The sequence below is a fragment of the Haemaphysalis longicornis genome, unplaced genomic scaffold (assembly GCF_048455015.1).
Source record: "Haemaphysalis longicornis isolate Haplotype H1 unplaced genomic scaffold, Haemaphysalis longicornis Haplotype H1 scaffold_1, whole genome shotgun sequence".
NCBI classification, from domain to species: Eukaryota; Metazoa; Arthropoda; class Arachnida; order Ixodida; family Ixodidae; genus Haemaphysalis; species Haemaphysalis longicornis.
The window spans coordinates 378,941,244-378,962,748 of NW_027526203.1; the positions used below are offsets into that span (position 1 = coordinate 378,941,244).

The following is a 21,505-nucleotide window of genomic DNA, read 5'->3' on the forward strand; positions in this document are numbered from 1 at the left end:
TGGTGTAATTTTTTTATTGCCGGTCTTCGAGACACATGTACAGTATAAAAATGACAACATGCTGCGACACACACCGACATACCGCTATCAGCCATCACTCCGGCTTGGCTTCGTCATTTGATCATCACTATAGGGTAATCGACGGCTCTACAAAATCCAACCAATCGGGAACCGGCTGTTGGGTTCATTGCCCCTCAAATGGACTGCGTGGCACTCTCCCGAAGAAACTGCCATGCTGGTCGGGAGTCGACATCGCCATGGAGCCACGCCTTGTGCGCCCATTATGTGCTGTGAAGGCCCAAAGGTATAATTAAGTCGTACGGGAATCTTCCGTTATTGTCTGTGGGTAGATACCGTATACCATATGGGTTAAGTGGGAAATCTTTGTGCAGAGTCCGTTGCATAACATTCCAGGAGTGTACCACCATCTAAGTACCAACAGTGTATGAAAACGTGCTCTATGTTCTCTTTTGTTTACAAATTGTGCAGTCACTGCCCCACGGTGTATCTAACCCTTTTTCCTCTTAGCAGGTTTTCACTGTGAGCTTCCCCAAATAAAGTCTGAAAAAAAAAAAAAAAAAAAGACCACCCCGGTTGTACAGGCATAACTTAACTCTTTTCAGCACATACTGCTCTGGACCTCCACCGTATGCAGTTCTTTGTATCGCGGGACCGGAAACAGACTGTCACACACAGCTTTATCTAAGTTCTGTGACACTGTACTCAAATAAACTGGAGAAAAGAGAGTTGCAGAAAGCTGACCGACATGACACCCTCTTCAAAATTGGCCAAAATACGCCCCTGTATGCGAAAAATGGATGCAACAAATTCCGGCAGCACTTGAAACAGTCGCACCAGACAAACTGTCTGCAAAAAAGGACCGCTTGTATCCCCCCCCCCCCCCCCCCCCCCCCCCCCCCCACCCTTCCAAAAAAAGGGAACCTGTTCACGAGATGGCGGACGGACAAGCAAGTGGGACAAGACTTGACCCTTCGAAAAAGGTTATCTCTACTGCACCTTGCCCAAGTTAATAATAAAAAAAACAGGAAATGCGCGGTGCATTTTTTGCACATTTACACGCGGGCAATGCAACACTTGCATCACGCACCACACTTTGGCAACAAAAAAATACATTACATACGGTCGCTTTCGCAAACGTTGAAAAAAAAACCTTTTCCACTTTCCTCGCCTTTCACGTATGTCATGTGTTCGGGCACGCCAATGCGGTTCGCTGTCCTCGTAGCACTCCAGCGTCGATTGCGCCATCATCGCATTCAGGTCGCTCCGCATTTCCTTTGGGTTCGTTGCGCGGGGCGTTAGCATTGGACCTTGGCGGACTTTGGGCGACGACGATAATCTAACAACGACTTTGGGTGGGGGAGGGGGCGCTCAGCTTTCTCGTGAGATTTGCTGTCGTCTGAGTTTGGACTTCGATTCTCAGGCGGTTTGCACAATCGTTGACTGTCTGACTTTGATTGTGGAAGCTTTGACTTTGGCACTTCGCCATTTTCGCTCGCAAGAAAGCTTCGCGTTTCAACCACCGTCGCTGTGCTTCAGATTTTTTAACAGCGAAGCCGTTTAGCAAATAGTAATTTTTTTCTGTCCGCGGTTAAAGAAACCAAGAAAATGCCGAGAGAACGCAAGTGAGCGCGAGCCTTGTGGCGACCGCCCAGCAGTTAAAAAAACCAAGCAAATGCCGAGCGCTCATGTGTGCGTGCCTCGCGATGACAGCCCAGCGTCCCCGGCGCACGTTTGTCAAGCAGGGGATTGGCCAAGATTGCGGCGACCGCACGCTAGTTCAAAAAACGAAGAAAATGCCGAGCGCTCTCGTGTGCGTGCCTCCAGGCGACCGCCCAGCGTCCCTGGCGCACGTTTGTCAAGCCAAGCATACCCTAGGGAGATTGGCCAAAATTGGCTAAAAGAAAAAAAGAATTCCAGCGTTCGTCGTAATCGTGGCAACACTTGCTCGGAACTGGAGAGACTCGTTTGCCGTAATCGTGGCAACACTTGCTAGGAACGAGAAAGAACATCATAGCGTACGTCTCTGTAAGGTGATGTCCAATGATTATCACTTCCAAAAAAATGAAGGAAGGTCGCACTTATAGCAACAATGATGGAGTAAAGGTCGTTGCGGCAGCGAAAAAAAGAAAATCGGCTTATCGTGGACCTAAACCGTCGTGATAGTCGTGAAGGTTGCGTACAGCTTCGCTTCGAGTCTTACGTGTTAGTTTGAGCTTCCTTCATTTTTTTTCTTTAGTTTCCTGTATTTAGGAAACTGAAAATATTTCACACAAGGCCCGACACACGCTACCCCGACGCTGCAGCTGTTACACCCAGCAGAAAGCTCACACCATCGCTGTCATTGACTCTCGGGGCGATGTCCTCACGTAGCCACAGCCCCTGCAGGCACAGCAAAATCTAGTTACGACGACTCCCAAACCACATGCCGCCGTCTATTTCAGGCCGCATATCCGAACTCGAACTCCGAATCTCCCAGACTATTCACCTTCTCCCAGAGATCCACATTGTCTGGACCCCTGGTCACCAGTCCTCGCGGGGGGGGATGAGGCGGCTCATGTTGATCCCCACACATTCACACCTACAACCTATCTCCCTACGCTACCGTGACACCGTACACCCTTACCTCCTTTCACGCCATACACTCCCCTCTTCATCCCAACGGTAAAGTTGTCCCTTCTTCCTTGGTGATTACAAGAAGGGACTACTTTACGCCGTATACCACCAGCACTTTCTTCTTCAGCACATTTCACTTTCTTCTTCAGCACTTCAGCACATTTTCTTTCATGAACAATAGCTACTGTGCATTTAACCCACAACAATTGAGAAAGTGACAAGTTATGTGGCCACCAAATTATCTGACAAGTAATTCCTTGTATTACAATTTACCTGACCGAACAAGTAGCTCACAACATTATTCACAATCCCCCAAAATAATTAAATTACTACAATTTCATTACAGTAATGTCATTAATGTCATACATGATCTTTGCTATGTCTGCACTACTAAACCTTCATAAATTAGAAACAAATGCCAACATGAATTATTTAAATAAAGGCAAGCAGTTTGCTCTATGTCATTGTGCGTTTACTCATCGTGTTACATAGAGCAAAAATGTTCAGCAATTGCATAGGCAGAGATAGATCTGTAATAATGAACAGCTCAGTTAAAAAAAAAGCAAATGAACTCACAACAAACCTCCTTCACAATATAATTCTAAGTGCAACAATAAATTGCTTTCAGAACTCTTGCGTCGTTGCATAGTACAAAATATGTTCACATGAGTGACAGAGGAAACAATCGCAAGGTGTTGATAACATGATGCAGTGACTAGTGACCCTAAACAAATGTAGAAGTATTGAACAGAACAAGGTCAGGCAACAGGCAATATGCACTGTGTTGTGCGACTAAAACTGTGCTGTGTACATAAGTTACTTGTCCACGGACAAGTGTGGCACTTTAAATACAGTTTCTCATGAGGATGGGGTGCTAAGATACATCGTACAATAAGTAGCTGTCACAAAATTTGCCCTCCTGTCTGCTCACTCTGAATCTCTAACAGTACCACAAAGTGCAATCACTTTCTACGACTGAGGCTTACCAGACCGCTCCAAAATATTGAGGGCACACTGCTCCCTTGACCTGGACACGTGAAAACATAGTCCAGTGTGGCTGATGGCTCAGGTCAGTCTATGTGGAAAACCCGAGTTTTTGGTCCTGTCCTCCGCGATATTGCCCAGCCAATGAGGACTGCTGCAATGCTGACAAATGCCGACAGCACTTGGAACACGAGCCGTGGCGCAAACACTGTCCACACCATCAGATGACGTCGTAGTAACAAGCACGATGCCATGGTGCTGCATACCTGCAATGAGGAGGAGAATGAGAGCGACTATTTTTCACCAATACTTTGTAGATGGCACAGCTTAGTGTAAAACCTATTGCAAAACAAAAAAAGAACTTTTTTCTTTTACTAGAATTTTTTCAGCAATGGCTGTGAAGACAAAAAGAAAACGAAAAAAAAAAGAGAGAGAAGAAAACAACATAAAAGAAAGGGCTTGGTACAAAGTCTAACTAAAGCTACCTGCCTGAGAAAATTTTTAGATGGCATACCAAGAAACACTAGTACTGTCAAATGGGATAGAGACGTCAATGACTGCAAGTGTTTCAGCACCTTATATGTACTTCATTATAATAGGCTTTGTACTCAAGGGCAATGCTCTCATCAAAATTCACTCAACATGTCAATGAAGATGAAACTGCCACTCTTGGATGGCCTGAACAGCTGGTTGCGGGTGGCAACATTATTATTGATGAGCCCAATAATCATTCAAATGAAATCAAAGCAGGTGTGAAGTGGGTCTTGATATTTGCTTGGTTTTAAGCAATTTGCTGTATATGGCACAACAATTCTTTACGACACTAAAAGATTTGATTGATTGATTGTAGGGTTTAACGCGTCGACGCAACGCAGGCGATGAGGCGCGCCGTAGTGGAGGGCTCCGGATTAATTTTGACCACCTGGGGATCTTTATCGTGCGCCGAAATCTCGTACACACGGGCGTTTTTGCTTTTCACCTCCATCAGAAAAACGGCCGCCGCGGCCGGGAATCGCACCCGCGACCTCGTGCTCAGCAGCGCAACGCCTTAGCCACTGAGCCACCGCGGCGGGTTACGACACTAAAAGCCACTATAAGAAAACTGCCCAGTATGATCCTTTGCAGGGTGTTTTCATCTTCTTATACCTTTGCCATACTCCACACGAACTTCTGTATGCAGTCCCTTTGTGTTAATCCAAATTTTTCAGGCACACAAATGTTGTTTAAATCGTCTGGAGCTTTTATTACCTCAGCTTTCTTTTTGCCTACTCTTCCAGCCAAAATTGTGCCCTACATAATTCGCACTTGCCTGTACAAAGCCAATTTTTGGAATTTATTTGTTGTTACCATGTACAAACTGTTCTTTATGGACAGCATGTGAAACGATGCTTGTTAGCTACATAACCTACAGGTGTTCCTATACTGAGAAGAAAGTGTCTATTGTGTAGTGCTCGTTCAGCACGTCAGAATTCAGCACCAAACTTTCAATCTGTGCCTAATCTAGGTGCTCCTTGTTGGACCTTCATTTGTGGGCACAAATTACCAGAGTTGAAAAAAGTGTCTATCACCTCTTGAATCTGGGCCATCTACATGTTTTTCCTTGCTCCCACAGCTACATTGCACCGGATTTACTTCCAGAGTTAAACAAGCCCATTATTTTTTTCACACCTGATTTAACCTCATTGATGATAGCCCATTTTGACTTCAATAAAAGTGTTTTATGCATGCCCCATGCAGACGTGCCATATTAAAAGCTACTGAGAGCAAGAAAATAGGATTTAACTGAACAAACAATACCCCTCTGGCCTAGAGGGTTGCCGAAGAAAGTAAAAAAGGGTTTATTTGTTCAATTAAAGTAGAGCTGCAGCCTCGTTCTGCATTTATAGTCTTGTTCTCATGCTCCTGAGTCGCATTCACCCCCTTTTTCTTTATTTGTCCGTTTATGCATATCTTTTATTGATCCCGTGTGCTGGCTCAAGTCAAAATTTTTACTCAGAAACATCACAGGAGGACACCAAAAAAAAAAACGATTGATTGATTGACTGAAAACTCAAATAAAATTGAACGGCTTAAGTATACATTGGAAATAACGCCAGCAAACGAAAATTTTGAAGTCTGTTGGAATTAATCAGAGGTATGAATTTAACACTTGTCACCTCTACAGTCGGCCGACAATAAAAAGCGAGAAGCGGACTGCAAGGATGCCATATACATTGATGCACCGACGGACTGTATGTCAGAGTGTGGTGCATGGGGGCGTTACTAGAACAGAAATGTCCCCAGCCCACTGTTCGATTTTCATTCACAGACAGCTGCATATATATCACTACAAAAAAGCAGCTGCGTCATAAAAATTTAATAACACTGTCTAAAAAAGGAAACATGGTAACCAGAATTATCAGGTTGGGTATTTTAAAAACACTTCACATAGCACTTGCAACCAAAAAGAAACTGAACGCAGTATGCTAGCGTGCAGGCAGCATTTCACCCTAAACCTGGAGTAATATGCAGGGGCGAGTTGCATGTGTAAAAAATATGGTAGGTAGACATGCCCCTTGGACAAGCGAACGAGTCCATCGGCCCGGGTCTCTCACCTGGAGCAGGAGCAGCACGCAGTAGGCCAGAAACGGCAGGAAGGGCCTCCTGGCGCAGCACGGGAACTCTAGGGAAAACATGTTCCCCACCAGGGGCAGGCTGACGGCGGCCACCAGGGGACCCGCGAAGGTGTTGAGCAGCACCTTGCAGGCCCCCAGGGTCAGGGGCGGCTGGTCGATGGGCGCCCCCACAAAGGCAGCCTTCCAGTGTATTGTCGAGAAGCTCGTCTGGTGGCCCGTGCCAAAGAAGCCTAGCTGGCCCAACAGCAGCCAGCTCAGCACTGGGCCCCACACGTCTGAGGGGAGAGGGAGGGGGAGCATTCGGCATGTGTAGCAGCTGGCCAATGGACGTCCCGTGTTCCCATGAAGACTGATGAAAATGATTAGAAACCATGGTCAGGGTTTCGGCTGATGGCACTGCACTAAGAAAAACTCCTATACATAATGCAAACTGTACAATGCGGCATGTATGTACTGATACGTTCAAGTTTTAGGGGGCCCATGCACGAAGCTGCAGCTGGGCTACGAGGCGTGCCTTAGTGGAGGGCCACAGATTAATGTCTTCAATGGTCTTCCTAGTGTGCCACAATCTCGGCACACAAGCCTTTTTATTTCCCCCATCCACCTGAGGCCAGCACCTCGACTCAAAACAATAAAATTTATTCACTACCACCATCATCATGCCTCCATCAGAAAAATGGTAACTGCGGCCTGAATTGAACCTACATTCTTGGGCTCAGCAGCCACTAAGCCACCATGGCAGGTCAAATTGGCGGGCACTGCATTAACATACAACAAGGTTTAACCCCGCTGCCATTGCAGGGAACGCACCACAGGGGCGCAGTTCTCTCCCACAATGATAAACGGTGCTTCGATATCAGTACGCCCCACCACAAGTAATCTACTGATGCTTTTTACAGCACACAAATGACAAAAGTCATGGCAAAAGCATTTTTACATAAAACACAGAAATCTGGTTAAAGTGGAGGTCTCTTGACGACTACCAATACAACATTTAGTTAGTCGCAGCATATGCATCAGTCACAAAAATTTAGATTTCTTTACCTTTACAAAATAAGTGCACCTAGAAATGCCATTGTTTGTACAAAAACGTCGCTGAAAGCCATGTTTTAAGCAACACCTACCCCACAGCTTCTTGATAAAGTGGTGCTCCCTTCGTACAAAAACGGCACCTGTTACCTCAATGTCCTTCATGCACTTTGCATGGCCACGCCTGACCTTTGAAGAGAGAGTGAGTGAGTGAGTGAGTGAGTGAGTGAGTGAGTGAGTGAGTGAGTGAGAGAGAGAGAGAGAGAGAGAGAGAGAGAGAGAGAGAGAGAGAGAGAGAGAGAGAGAGAGAGAGAGAGAGAGAGAGAGAGAGAGAGGAGAGAGAGAGAGAGAGAGAGAGAGAGAGAGAGAGAGAGAGAGAGAGAGAGAGAGAGACTTAATCTGGTTAATGCCATTCAGGTTGCCCTTGTAGCTGGTGGCATCCTCCACTCAGTGGCGACTTCCACATCCCTATCGATTCACTGGATCTGAAGGTTCAAACCAGACCTGCGTAGCACAGCCTCCCAGTGCTCCTCACCGATGATTAGCGGGAAGTTGGGACGGGTTTTGGGGCACACCCGTATGATGTGAGAAAAAGTGAGTGCAGTTGGCCTTTAAGAAGTCTTTAACATAGTTATAGATTCGTTCCCCTAGGTTCACTGACTGTAGGCCTGTGAGACTACGTCAAGGTTTAAATTAGAGCTTTATATGCCCAAATGACACCTCGGCTATGAGGCACAACGTACAGGAAAGCTCCAAGTTAATTTCGATTAACTGTAGACCTTCAAGGCGTGCCGAAGTCACAACACACAGGCATTTTTGTTTTGCTCCCGCCAGAAAAACAGCCCTGAACAGCTGAGAATTGAACCCACAACCTCCTCACCCAGGAACGTTCCTCATTTACTCCGCACCCTTTTAAGCATGCCGTGCGTGCTGTGTGAGAAGTGGGGGGAGATGCTGCTCATCACCCATGTTGCCGTCACCTCGTTCGGGATGGGGCCATTTGCCCCGTGATTGGATGCTGAGGGTAGGCCCATTAAGCCTACCTCGCTCGTGGCCCATGTGTAGACTCAGCCATACTGGCTTGGGTGATCTGGGGGATGCTGTTGCCTGTTGTAGGTAGCTAGCCGGGGTTTCAGCACTGTAGCGACACCCTTTATGCCCACATCAGCATCCATCGTGTGTAGTGTGTGTGTAACTGTCCATAGGACCTTCTTCATGATGTGTAGTTGGAGTGAAAGGCTCTATTGGTCTGCCTAGGAGAAAGAAGGTGTACGGCAAAAGTTCTGCCGCTCCCTCAGCTGTTAGACCCATTGAGATAAGAAGGGAATCTATAGCGTCATTATCGCATTTTCTCCTCTCCATATTTAGGTTGTGCTCATAGTAGTGTCTAGTCTAGTGCATAATTCATGCCAGTGCTGCCGTTTCAGGCCTTTGGAACACCCCTGCAGCATAGCACAGGGGTTGTTGTCTTCAGGTTGCTGAGTATAAAGGCGTGTGGCCGAAAGCCTGAGGTAACGTAGATCGGTAACAGAATCCCGTGGAGAAAGCTTGATAGTTTTGGTAGCTTTACTTATCGTCTCTACAAGCATACCAATGAAAGATCCATTCATGCTTGCAAATTGTCCTCTGAACATGTCCCAGTTTGTTACAGCCAAACTTAACCGCTAGATGGCACCGGCTGGTTTTCCACCGCTGATGTTCAGTCCGGCGCCATCATTTCTTTGTTTCTCACGTTGTGTTCACTCTGTACACGGTACCTGCTCTCAGTAAGATTCAGTGGCATTTAACCTCTCCAGAAGAAAGCCCCATTTGGGCCAGCGTAGACTAGTAACAATGGGACGGCATCTGAGGTCCTTAGTTCAAGCTGCAAGTGGTTGAATATGCCGAGGAGCACAGAAAGCGGGCGGCAGTATGAAAGTTTGACATGGATGAAAAGCGTGTGCGGTACTGGATGCTGCAAAAGGAAGACCTCGCCGCAAACAAGAGACATCGAAAGACGTTCCGTGGGAAGAAGTGAAAGTTCCTAAAACTGGAAGAACTAGTTTCCTATGTGGTTAGCACACGGAGAGACGGCTACGCTGTATCATCCGAAATGATCCACGTGAAAGTGCTCGCTACTGCCCGCCACAAAAATTCTGCTTGCGGAATTCAAAGCAAGTCGAGGGCAACGGGCTGTGCATCCGCCGTTGAACGACGATATGCCAAAGGCTTCCGAAGGAGTACGAGAGCCAGCTCCTGAAGTTTCATCGCTTCGGGAATACTCTCAGGTGCGACGCTATATTGGATTAGCCAGTTGCGAACGCCAAGTCAGCTAAGTGCTGCTCCGTTTTCTGAGCCCTGATAGCGGCCGACAGGTAGGCGCTACGGCTGCCATCGAAAAATTTCTGTGCCACCAAAACTATGAGCGGCGCCTGGTACGGCTTCCTCAACTGTGCAACGTAGGTGGGAAAAAAAAGGGGGCGTGTTCTTCTATAACCCCCCCATGTGTGGTTCGGACTGCCGCCGCATGAGGGCTATGCTACTGGAAAAAGGTCCATTGGGAATGCGGACCAAACTCCAGTGTGGTTTGATGCACCAGAAAACACCACGATTGACTTTCGAGGTGCAAGGAGTGTCCGTGCACACAACCGGTGCAGAGCAACAGAGATGCACGAAGCTGCCGCCGTACGTTGTGTTCAGGAGGAAGACACTCGCGAAGGAGAATTTCCCTCAGGGAATTACTGTGCACGTGCAGGAGAAAGGATGGATGTCCGACGAACTTACTGACTGGCTGAAGACTGTCTGGGCAAACAGGCCGGGAGCCTGCTACAACAGAAAGCCCTCCTAGTGCTCGACAGCTTCCAAGGTCACTTGACAGACCGCGTTAAAGACCGGCTTAGCAGCTACCCGAACAGACTTAGCCGTGATTCCCAGTGCAATGGCAAGAATGCTGCAGCCGCTCGATGACAGCGTTAAACGGCCGTTCCAAGCAGAATTCCACCGCTCTTACTCAGAATGGATGGCTGCAGGCGGTCATGAGAACACCCCGTCAGGGCGACTGAAAAGGGCATCGCTGCGGCAAGTGTGCGAGTGGATTTTGAGTGCGTGGTGTCATTTGACACTGTTGTGAAAAGCTTCAAGGTGACGGACATTTAAAACTCAGTAGATGGTACAGAAGACAATCATCTCTGGGTGGACGCTGACGAGGTGAGCTCTTCCGCAAGCGAAGAAAGTGAAATGTAGTGTAAATAAAATGCTTCTGTTGTGTCATTTGAGTCTCTTACGCTTTGCTACAGTCCCAGAAACAGTACAAAGCGGCAGCTGGCTGCCATCAGCCTGATTCGTGTAAGGGCTGCACCCAGGCAATATTTTAGGAAAAAAAGTGCAGCTCTTAAACGAGCAATCGTTTAATGGGCAACGATCACTCCCCATGAGATTCGCTTTTACAATCTAAGAGGCACCAATTTCATTTGAGGTCATGTCATGTCTGGGGATGACGAAGACGTGGCATGGTTCTAGTGGGTGTGCCATGGCTAAGTAGGTTATGCAAGGTCTGTCGTCAAGTCAGCCATTTTACGAGTTTTTTCCCAAGGCGAGATTGATTTGGGTAGCCCCAAGCATTGAAGTCACATTGGTGAGGCGAGGCGCTTTGTGAGACGTTGGAGTGCCTGTATCCAGTTCATACTTGCTGCCTTCTTGGGGTTCACTAACGGGCTTCCGACTGGTTGAATGTAAACAGACATCACCATAACAAATTGTTTGTTTAAAGCTATGCTGACCATGACAACTTTGTGGCTGGATGATGCAAGGCTTGAAGTGTCAAACTGAGAAGTCAGTAGCCTCTTTCGAACAAAGATTGTGGCTTGTCCTTTGTATGGATTTTGTAACGATGGGCTTGTAAATGTCTGAAAGTCCAGCAAAGAGCACTGTTGGATCAGGTCGGATTTTCGTGTGAGAAAAACAGCAGCATCAATTCTGTGGAACCATAAACTGAGTTCGTTAAGCTTGTTAATTATTCCGTAGCCGTTCTATTGGATCACCATAAAAGGTGAGACCATGTTGGTTTGTGCCGTGGTTCTATGTGGATGTAAGTGTCGATTCTACAATCTGTGGTATGATGTCGAATAGTGTTGCACAAAGCGCCTCACGCCTGCTTGCAGGATGTCACCACTGGCCCCAAAGGCAATGTGTGCCAGCCGTATGGCTTCGTAGAGTCTTCAGTAAACTGATTCCGCTTTGGTTTTTGAACTTCATGCACAGAATCTGTCCTGGATGACATACAATAGGGTGCTGCATGCCCAGCTGTTCTCTTGCTATGGGTCTTCTAAGTCTGTTTAGCACCTTCCTCTGGAGAGATCGGAGGAAAAGGACCTCACAGCTTTGACTGAGACTTATTTGTTGGAGCATTCTTGCCTTCCTGTAAAGCAGTCGCTGAGGCCGTTGTGTGGCTTCCTTTGTCCCTTATCGGGCATAGATTTTCAAGTGAAACCTCACATTCTAGCTATCTCATTGGTGTGCCAAACTGCGTGGGTTGTCTGTTTCGTGAGCTTTCCTGCAATTAACACGATGGAAGACACACTCATTTTCACTGTTTCCCACCACAGCAGCTGCACTGCTGTCCTTGAGGGCAGAGTGATACTTTAGGACCACATTTGTAGCACTGGATTTTGACACTTGACGGCCTCCAGAAGTGAGGTGCCTTCAAACGCCTTGAGGAGCTTTCATGGTGCACCTGACTTAGATAAACCTGCCTTTTCTATTGACCTCAACTACATGTCAACTGCAATTATGTTGCAGTAATGGCTAGGGTGGACATTCTCAATCTTGCCTGGATAAAAAGCCCCAAGTCCCGAAATGAGTCGTATATCATCGAGATCTCGCACCTGGACTTGAGTGTGCATAGAACAGTGAATACCATAGCCTTCTATTCCCGCCGTGAGCCCACTTCCCGATGTTCTGCCAGGATACATTCAAAGCCTACACCATCAATGCTGGCATGTTGACCTACGCCTCAATATTAAGTTTGGAGAGTTCATGAGCTCACTTTCCCTGTCTTTCGACTCTTCTTCTGCGGTATGTGATGAAGGCTGACGTTCGTCGCCAGCCTTGGCCCTTAAAGGGACACTGAAGTGATTTGTAAACATTGCGGGATTACTAGCGCAAATTGTAGTTCGGAGTCCGTAGGCATTGTTTCGGCCACTCTGGCCGTGTTTACGCGAATTTATTTAGTAGAAAAATCAATGCGAAAATGCTGTCCTCCTCTCTTTACGCTCGCCCATTTTCTGTGGCGTTTTCGTGTGACGTCAGCAGGAGATGAGCTGGAAAATGGCTGCGCTACTGCACGGTTCGCCGACCAGCCGACCTACCGATCGAGTCAGTCGGCCCAGCGTTTCGTCCGCCGGCCGCCGGCGGGTCGTCGCTATTCGCTCGCTCAATTGAAACTAAGCCAAAACACCTTTGTGAATGAAAGAATGTGCCTTTCCTTACTTTGTTAGTTTGTACACTGTGTCAAACTCAGAGTCCGGGTCGCTCCACACAAGCGCTGCACAAGTGCACATGCGACGCTTCGCTGACTTTACGCTAGTAGGAAAATCTAAGGCCAATTGAAGGCGGGAGAAGAGTCAGCGAAGTCAATATAGGTACTAAGAAAATAAAATCACCTGAAACTTTTACCGTACAGCGCAAAACTAGGGAGCAGGAAGCACTTTTTGCGCTGGGTAAACAAGCACAGCGGTCAGCAGCACGACCGCACATCTGCGAATGCTTTTCCGTCAAAGAAATGCAATTGCTAGACGTGAGATATTGTGGAAGTTTGGGGGACACTTACTGCAGGAGTGATATACAACAAATAGTCACATAAAGTACTTAAAATGCTTAAAATAAATAAAAGTGTAAACTGGTCATACATTATGAACCTTATATATCCAAACCGGCCAGCGCCGGCTCGTGGCCTAGCGGTCTGAGGCGCTGGAATTTGTTTTGAAAGTCACGAGTTCGAATCCCCGAGGGTACATGTTCTTTTTTTTGTAAGTTGATTTTTTCGTATGCGGCCGATGTTTTCTGAACTGAGTTCACTGTTTTTGGGCCGTAACGTTCACTGCTCCACGAGCGAGATCGCAGAACGCGCGCATACTGACAATGACGCGCTAGCGAGTTCTCGTTGGCGTGCTGTTGCCACAAGCACCGACTGCTTGCGGGCAGTGGGCCCAGGCCTGAATCAGCACACCCTTGGCCTGGTACGAACTAGCTTTTTACGAACAGACATGAGTGAGGCAAGCTCCAAATATGCGGGAAAAGCGCATGGCATTTGAGAGTCTGCGGTGACGCGGAGGGCGTTCATCCACTGCGTAGGCCTCGTCTAGTGATTTCTACGATTCCAAGCCGCCCTGGGAGGTTTATCTTAGACGTTTGACAGCCGACAACATGGCAGAAGCGCGGTACGGCGATAATTGAGAAATCGAGAATGCCCATCCAACAACGCCATCAGATGTCAAGCATGTTGTTTTACAGAACCGAAACCAAAACCGAAACTTTTGATTGCTAACCTTGGGCATCGTCCAATCACGGTGCCCCCCCCCTCCTGACGTCACAGCCTTTAGTTGGTGCGGCCGCTGCAAACCGCGCATAGTAGTTTTTCTTCTTTCGCACTTTGTAAAATAATTACCGATTTGTAAACCGGATAAACGATGAATAGTGTGTTAATTTGAGCCAGTCTACACAGTGCAAGCAAAAACGGGAGCTTGACAAATTCACTTCAGTGTCCCTTTAAAAGAATGCAGGCAATGGAGGCGGAATAGCTGCATTTGCAGGTAGTGTGGCATGTCGTCGCCCTCCGTGCCATACTCATGGGCAGAGGAGCAAGGAGCATTGAGGGTTTGAGAGCTGGTCGTAGTGATCTTTCCGGTGGCAGCTGACTCACCCCGTTGGTGCTACAGCCCCGAAAAGCCCCTCCAATGGCTGCCCAGCTGGTGCTTGTGTGTCCAGCATACAGTTAACAACGTGCCAAAGGAGGCCAGTTAGAATGGTCTTTCATGTTTGGTAGTGCCAGAGTCCCTTAATACCGTTCTGGTCACGAAACTTCTCCGTCACTCTATGGGAGAGCTTGATATGGTGCCAAGAACGGCCGCTACGCGGCGCAAGCTATCTTAGGGGGGCCATCGCCCCGCTGCGCCCGGCGGAACGCACTGGCAGCGGCGGCAGCCCGAAGGCGTTGTGTGGAGGCAGCTCGGGGTATTCCTTCCACCAAAGTCTGTGCATCAGCGTCACGCGCACTTCATGTGCCAGTGCACCGCGTTCAAGGTTGACGGCATGAAAATTCGAATGCACAATGCCTAAGACGTGCTGTGTGACGGGCTGCAGCTCCGGATACCGAAGCAACAAGGAAAAGGCGTCGCTTTTTTTTTTCCCCATGCAGCGCCGAACTTCGAGAGAAATGGAAGAGAGCTATACCGCGGTTGGAAGCTGGCGGTTTCAACTTCGAAAGCAAGAATGTTCGGGTTTGCGAAAAGCATTTTGATGCTAGCGACGTTGTAAGAGCCGACGAGCACATCGTGAACGGGGTGGTCGTGTCGCTTCAGCGAGGGAGACCGAGGCTTCGGACGGATGCCGTTCCAAGGATTTTTTACGGGCTCCAGGCCTACCTGACAAAGCCTAAACCGCGTTCCCGGCCAGCGAAGAGGCGGCGCGAATTGTCTAAGCGGCGTATCATTAGCACCAAATTTAAGATTTATTGCATGCTTTAAATCATAACCGCCCCACCCCCCAGCATCCAAAAAATTTAAAAAAATGTATTATGTGGTGCCTCGGTAGTGGCAAAGGCGGCCGAGAAGCCAGCACTGGCATCAAAAGGAACTTCCAGATTAGGCTGTTGTACTTCCCTTCCCGAGGAAATCACGGGCTATCGGCCAGTAATTAATAATGCTAGAAACAGTAAACACAAGGAAACGTCAAGCGGCGGGTGTCCCGTGTAAATTGCGTAGAAAAAAGGGATGAATCAAATGTTAGGCACGTGAAACTCGTTTTTAGAGCGGTCGCGAAAGCGCTCGGCTGCTATAACGGCGCCTTCGAAAGTCACCGCGTCAAGAAAGCGATCAGCGCTCACAAACGTGCGTCCAAAACAACTGTGCATTTGGGTGTAAACTCAATTGAAAGATCTGGAATAAAACTTCTGGCTGGACCATTCACTTCATTTGAATACTTGGGTAGCAGCGCGCGAGAGGCAAGCCGGATATAAACCAAAGTGATTGCTCCTGTACTACCCAGTCGTGTCTCATTCCGTTCACCCTCCTCCCCCTTTTGCAGCACTACCAGAATAGAAAGCTCACCTACCGCATCAAAATAATCGCCCTTTGGCCAGGCGCAAATATAAACACGATGTCGAGCAGATCTAGCAGTAGTTGCTCGCATCGGTAGCATGGTGCGTGAGCATCATCTTTCAACACTTGCGAACTATGACGTACCGCTTCGAAGCATCGTAAGTACGCATATAATTGGGCTATGAGGTAAATATTAACACAATGCGTTATCGCGTGGTGTGAGAACACTTTAAATGCGCTGCTGTTTATTAGGTAGGCCCGCACTCCCAAGCAAACTACGCGTGCGTTCCAAAGTAAACAGGTCTCATTCGTCGTCGACACTGGATCCCGTTTCGACTTATTTATCTGGTGGCATTGATGCGTTCAGAGACGTTTAAGAAAAGGTAACAGGAAGAACAGCACGCACATAATCGCGTCGAAACGTCGGCAGTAGTGCGCATACAAGCCCAGCACTGGCGGCGGCTTGTGGCCCCCCTACGACGGGTGGCGCCCGCTAGCGAGAGATTTTGCCTCTATATCAACCTCCGGGCGGAGTTTCGTGACCAGAAAAGCATTGAAGGACTCTGGTAGTGCTTTATCTTGTGCTCAATACAGTGTACAGTCTTCGTTGATGCCAGGGCGTGCTATTAAAGGGGTCGTGAAGAGATTTAAAAAGAAATGTGTTGTGTGGGTACTTATAACTGTGGAACCTTGATAAACAAACAATGCACACCCGTTTTGTTGCCCAATATCGGCAAATAGAAAAAGAAATGCAGTTACGGTTTCACCGAGGCTTTCCTCCTCAACTCGTGAATCGTTAAGTGACGTCTTGCTAAGCAGCCAATCACAGTTCGTCTGCACAACATGTCGGCACAGAGTGGGCCCGCAAAGGGTCAGATAAAGCTGCAACATCGGCGCCATGATGAAACTCGCCCTGCAACTGAACGGGAGGTGTCTGATCTCTGATACGATTATCAATATAGTCGCACTTTCAGTTAACAACGCGGGCAAGTGGCGCGGGCAGAAGTAACCCCGTTTAAAGTAAACTCGGTATTTGTAAACTGTTGACGCTGTTTTGCACGGGTCTAAACTGCCGTTTTGCTAGCCGGTATTTTTGCACAAGCTTGCAGACGTCTGTCTCGCGTAGCTTGTAATGTGAGTTGCGTGAACGTCAAACTCCTGACCTGACGCAATAAATGGTCGAAAGCTTAAAATTAGAATTTACAACATAAACACATTTATCAAAGGAACTTTGAGTAGTCGGAACTGATCAAGTGCAAAAATAACTAGCGAGAAGCAGTGATACAGCGCCGAGTCGCCGAGTCCCACCATCATGCAGTTCGATTGCTTTCCTGTTTCTTCTAATGAACAATGCCGTTAACGTTGTTTCGTTGATTGGATATGCTCCCCTTTAGCTTACTGCAGAAATGTTCAACAGTAAGTTGGCGGTTAAAGCTCTGAGTTGATTAGAATTTATGAAAACACGTTAGAGTGCTGGGTTACAAATTTTAAGCGGCTTTTATGCTGCAGTTTCCTACCGTGTGCGCTTCTCACGTCGATATTGTAGTGGCTAAGGTGTCTGACTTCAATGCAGGCTGGCCGTAACGTTGGGCTGGCCCGGCGGTCGCAAGTTCGAATCACACACAGAGCACCCCCCCCCCTGCTCTAGCGGTTTTGTGCCACTTGATACAAAAAAGACAAGATTCCGAGGAGAATTCGGCAAAACAATGTGAACTTCAGCAGGGAGACTGGCTACAAACCGCATGAACAGCCAGTAGGTCTGAGTTCTGCTACAATGGTTGCCAGATAACTGGGGTGGTCGCGGCACCGGTCACAAGGAAACTGTTTATGACAACGAGTAAAGGATGCATTATTTTGAAAATATCGGGTTTGCAGCTGTACTGAAAAATATACACAAAAAGCGTTTAATTAAGCAAGTTTAAGGGTCGAATGTTCTTACTGTGACGTCACTCGTAGTTGCACTGCCGCCTGACTTTGCGGGCATGGTCGCTTGCGATGCGCCTCAAAACGAGAATTTCAAAGGTGTCTCCTAAATTCCAGAAGAAATGAATTAGGAAAATATTTGGAATTTATGTTCTGAAAAGGTCGTTCAAACAGACAATATTAAGCAAAGACAAAAGCATTTTCTCTTCACAACCCCTTCAAAGCAATTTGAATGCTTCAAATCAACACTTGCTAGGTAGCCAACGGAGCACTCGTGTTCCATACCATGTTTGGGCATGAGGCAATACACCTGGAGTAGTTTTCTCTTCTTAACACCGGATGGCACTCTGGGTCTTTCTACAGGAACTTGCATTTTGCCGTGGCTGTTTTCAGTTGAGAGAAAGCTTACAGAACCATGGAAAGAATTGTTTTTCCCGGACTCTAATAGTCCGCAAAGCTTGTGTACGAAGCCCTGCAGTTGAACTTGTATTATAGACAGCAGCTGTGGCCCAATGTTACAGTTCTCGCATCAGAGGCAATTCAGCAGGGGTATTAATTTTCCCCAGCACTGACAAATGTGTTTTATTTTCACTTAATGATGGACTAATCTAAGTTATGCTCAACAGAAAGCACCGTTTCCTAGTTACATGTGACTAACAACCCCATTTCCACGACAAATATGTCCCTTATACAGCTCTAGCTATTCAAATTGCTGCTGTGCAACTAGCAGGTATCTCCCTGTCTGCTCCGTGTGGGGAAAGAGAGGCTGCAGTTGAGCCAAATGTGTATTTGCTTTGTCGATTGTGATGCTACCAGCGAAGATAATCATTCCACCTTCCTCTGTGAAAATACAGCCTAAGTTATTGCATTCTTCTTCTTTGTTTTTTCTCAGTTGGAAGACATCCCACTCAAATTAACAGAAAGAAGGGGAGCTGAACAGAGCCTTCAATGCAGAGAAGTACAACCGGTGGACCATCCAGGTAACAGAATGGCTGCCGAGAGAAGGAACTAGAAGTGGGGGAAGGCAGATAATTCGATGGAGGGGCGAGACAAGGACATCTGGGGGCAAAGAATAGATTCAGACAACGCAGGGTAGGAGTGGTTGGGGGTCTATGGAAGAGGCTTTTGTCCTGCACTGCACATAAATACATAAATAACCTGATGATGATGGTGATGATGGGCTAGCAGGATGAGCTTCCCCATCAGACTAGCCTCTGGAGCATCAATATTATAGTACAGTACAGCTAGAGGGTATACTAAAGGGCAGCACTGACAGTCGAGGCATGAAAAAACCATCGCCTCCTTTACTATTTCAATGCCTGCGGCGTCACCCCAAAGCGAGCCCGCGTTGCCTTCTCCCACTGCGTCTGAATTCCGCGTGGTGGCGCCACCCCCCGATCCTCTCACTACTGATCCTCTCCCACTAGGTCGTATGGTAGCAGACGATTCGTGGGCAAACCACGCACTGAGCATTCCTGCTTTTTGCCAGTGAATGGCTCTTTATGGTACATCATATTTTTACAATATCTGCAAGAATACCTGCCGCTAAATTCATGTAAGTAATACCTGCCCACTAATCAAGCGACAATGACTTGCTCGTGAAATTTAAAACCGAAGAATGCGATGTTTTTGCATCCCATTCTGCAGCGTGCGGAAGAAGGATCCGGATATCTCCTACCGTGAGTTCTCAGTGAATGAATCCCTGAAAGCACAAAGTGTAAAGAACTCTAGAAGGAAAAGGGAACCCAACTCAATGTCCAATTCCTCAGTGGTTTGCAGTCTGCACTTTCGCCCGGAGGACTTTCCAAGTGACACGAAAGGACGCAAGATGCTGTACCTAGTGTTTTCACGCACTACCCTTCTTACATCAGGCCGGCCCTGAAAAGAAAAGGAAGAAGCGATGTCTGCTTCGGGGAAAAAAAAAAATAAATAAAAAAATAAAAAAGAGAGAGAGAAAGCAGGAACCCGCACCAGCAAGATATCCAACGCAGCAGCTAGTGCAACTGCTACATGCCTTGAAGAAGTTTTCTGACGCGTTTCTTTCGGATTTTTGGTAGCTCACGAAGCCCAAGAAGCATTTGTGAAACACAGTGTGCTCATCACATCAATGCCAGTCCTAGTGTGTGAAAATCTCGACCAAGCTAGGTCATCGGCGAGAGTTGGAGGAACTCATACGTAGAAAGTTTATCAAGCCGCTGCTGACCAACCATGCATTTTGATATGACTGAGAATGCCGTGAGAAGGATATATATTGCACAAAGCTCCTCTCACGTACTCGCAGTGTAACGTAACAACTCGTACTCTGGTTTTCACATCTATATGCATTTGCCCGTCATACTGGCATATACATACTGGCAGTGTAACGTAACAACTCACACTTTTGTTTTCACATCTGTTTCAATTCTGCTCATTTATAACTGTTCTTAATTAAGCTGTCTGATACCATTTCATTTCTTTGAATTTGTGATAAACATATGTGTGTTGTCCGTCTCAATATCATTGCCCAATGAGACTGGCAGCTTCTCCACAGCTGTTTCATGTGTGGAAACGCAACTATCAGAACATATGAGAGCAGCAAACTGCGAAGAAAACGGATTACATATACGGAACTGCAGTTGTCTATTAGAAGTAGCCAATAAATCCACCAAAGAGCGACAAAACCGATACAATTAAAGCAGGCCGATAAACTGTACGAGCAAAACACAAACTGTTCATTTAATGATTGTGCAATAAAGCACTTTGGAAAAGAGCAAAGTTACCTAAAATGACAACAAAAACACAGGCAAACAAATTTTATCTTAGATTGTACTTCAAACGAAAGCAAAATCACGCACACAAACCCGGCATCAGCTGACGCCGCTACCGCAACTGAGGATCAGTCACTTGCGCCACCGTGCAGTGGGTAAGTCAAATAGGTCGGCGATCTGGTAGCAATGGGAACTGGAACGACGCCACAGGCATTGAAGAAGTAAAGGAGGTGATGGGAAAAAATTTCTCTGTCCTATCGCAGTTTAGTTGTTTGGCTTTGCGCCAGCCTTCGCCAAGCGAAACACAATGCCCAATGCTCGAAGCGGCATGCCAGGTGATCAGCCTCATTACGCAACACTGTCCAAGGAGACCCTTACCAGTGGGAGGCAGCCAAGACCACAGCTTGATGAGGCCCCAGAGTGCAGCAGCCTCAAGGCACAGTGGTGGAACGTAGCTCTCGCCAGCCAGAGTGAACAGGAACAACAACGTGGCAGCAGGCAGCAGGCTCACCCCGTGTCCCGGCTGAGCAGGCGGCAGAAGCGTGCCCAGCACCATTAGGGCCAGGCTGGCCAGCATTGCCGTGTTGGGCAGCAGCTCCTGGGCAACAGAGAGTACCGGCTTGAAATACTTGCCCTCCCCACTGTTACCAGAAGGGGAAGGTAAGAAAAACAGAGGCTACACTACCAGGAGCCCAATGAACAAGTTCCTACTTGCTGGTGCCCCCTATGAAACACCCCTTTGTGGGATAACTGTATATAGCCAGACCTCCCTGAGGCTGAAACTAAGCCTGTGACATGCTCCCAACAATGTTTATAAAGAAGAAACCGAGGTCAGACAGATGATGCAATAAAGAAATGCAACTTATATTAATACTGCATTTGTTTGTTTCATGATCTGTTTTTTTATTAGTTCCTAAGGTATACCAGCAAGCTATAAAGACTAACTCCACTCAGGCTTGGGAAGTTTGCTATTTGATAGCTGGCATTGAACAGGAGTACAAGTGTCATAGCAAAATAGACCTCAATTCCATGTAGCACGCAGCAAGCATGGTGGGTGCTGGCAGGATTTTGTCGTGAGGGGAGCAAACCCGTTGCATCGTGGGGGGAGGGGGCAAGTGCAGGTGTGGCCTGGGGGATGGCCCCTTTTGGCGTTCGGTGTGCGTGTGCATGTGCGTGCGGGTGTGTGCATGCGCATGCGTGTTGCACACGTACGTGCGTGACCTCTACAAGGAGGTCATTAGAAAAAAATTTCCTTCTAATGCAGTCACTAGAAAATGTT

General features: G+C 47.4%; 1 protein-coding gene across 1 annotated transcript in view; it reads right to left on the reverse strand.

Moving 5' to 3' along the window:
- Positions 1-3,084: 3,084 nt before the first annotated feature.
- The window catches only part of Pig-o (phosphatidylinositol glycan anchor biosynthesis class O), a 43,910-nt gene continuing 25,489 nt past the window's right edge, over positions 3,085-21,505 (reverse strand). The window contains exons 9-11 of the mRNA XM_077686436.1: positions 20,605-20,824; positions 6,213-6,508; positions 3,085-3,884 (exon numbers count right to left, since the gene is read on the reverse strand). Coding sequence (XP_077542562.1) covers positions 3,705-3,884; positions 6,213-6,508; positions 20,605-20,824 — 696 coding nt within the window. The 3' untranslated portion in view covers positions 3,085-3,704. The remainder of the gene's footprint in view (positions 3,885-6,212; positions 6,509-20,604; positions 20,825-21,505) is intronic.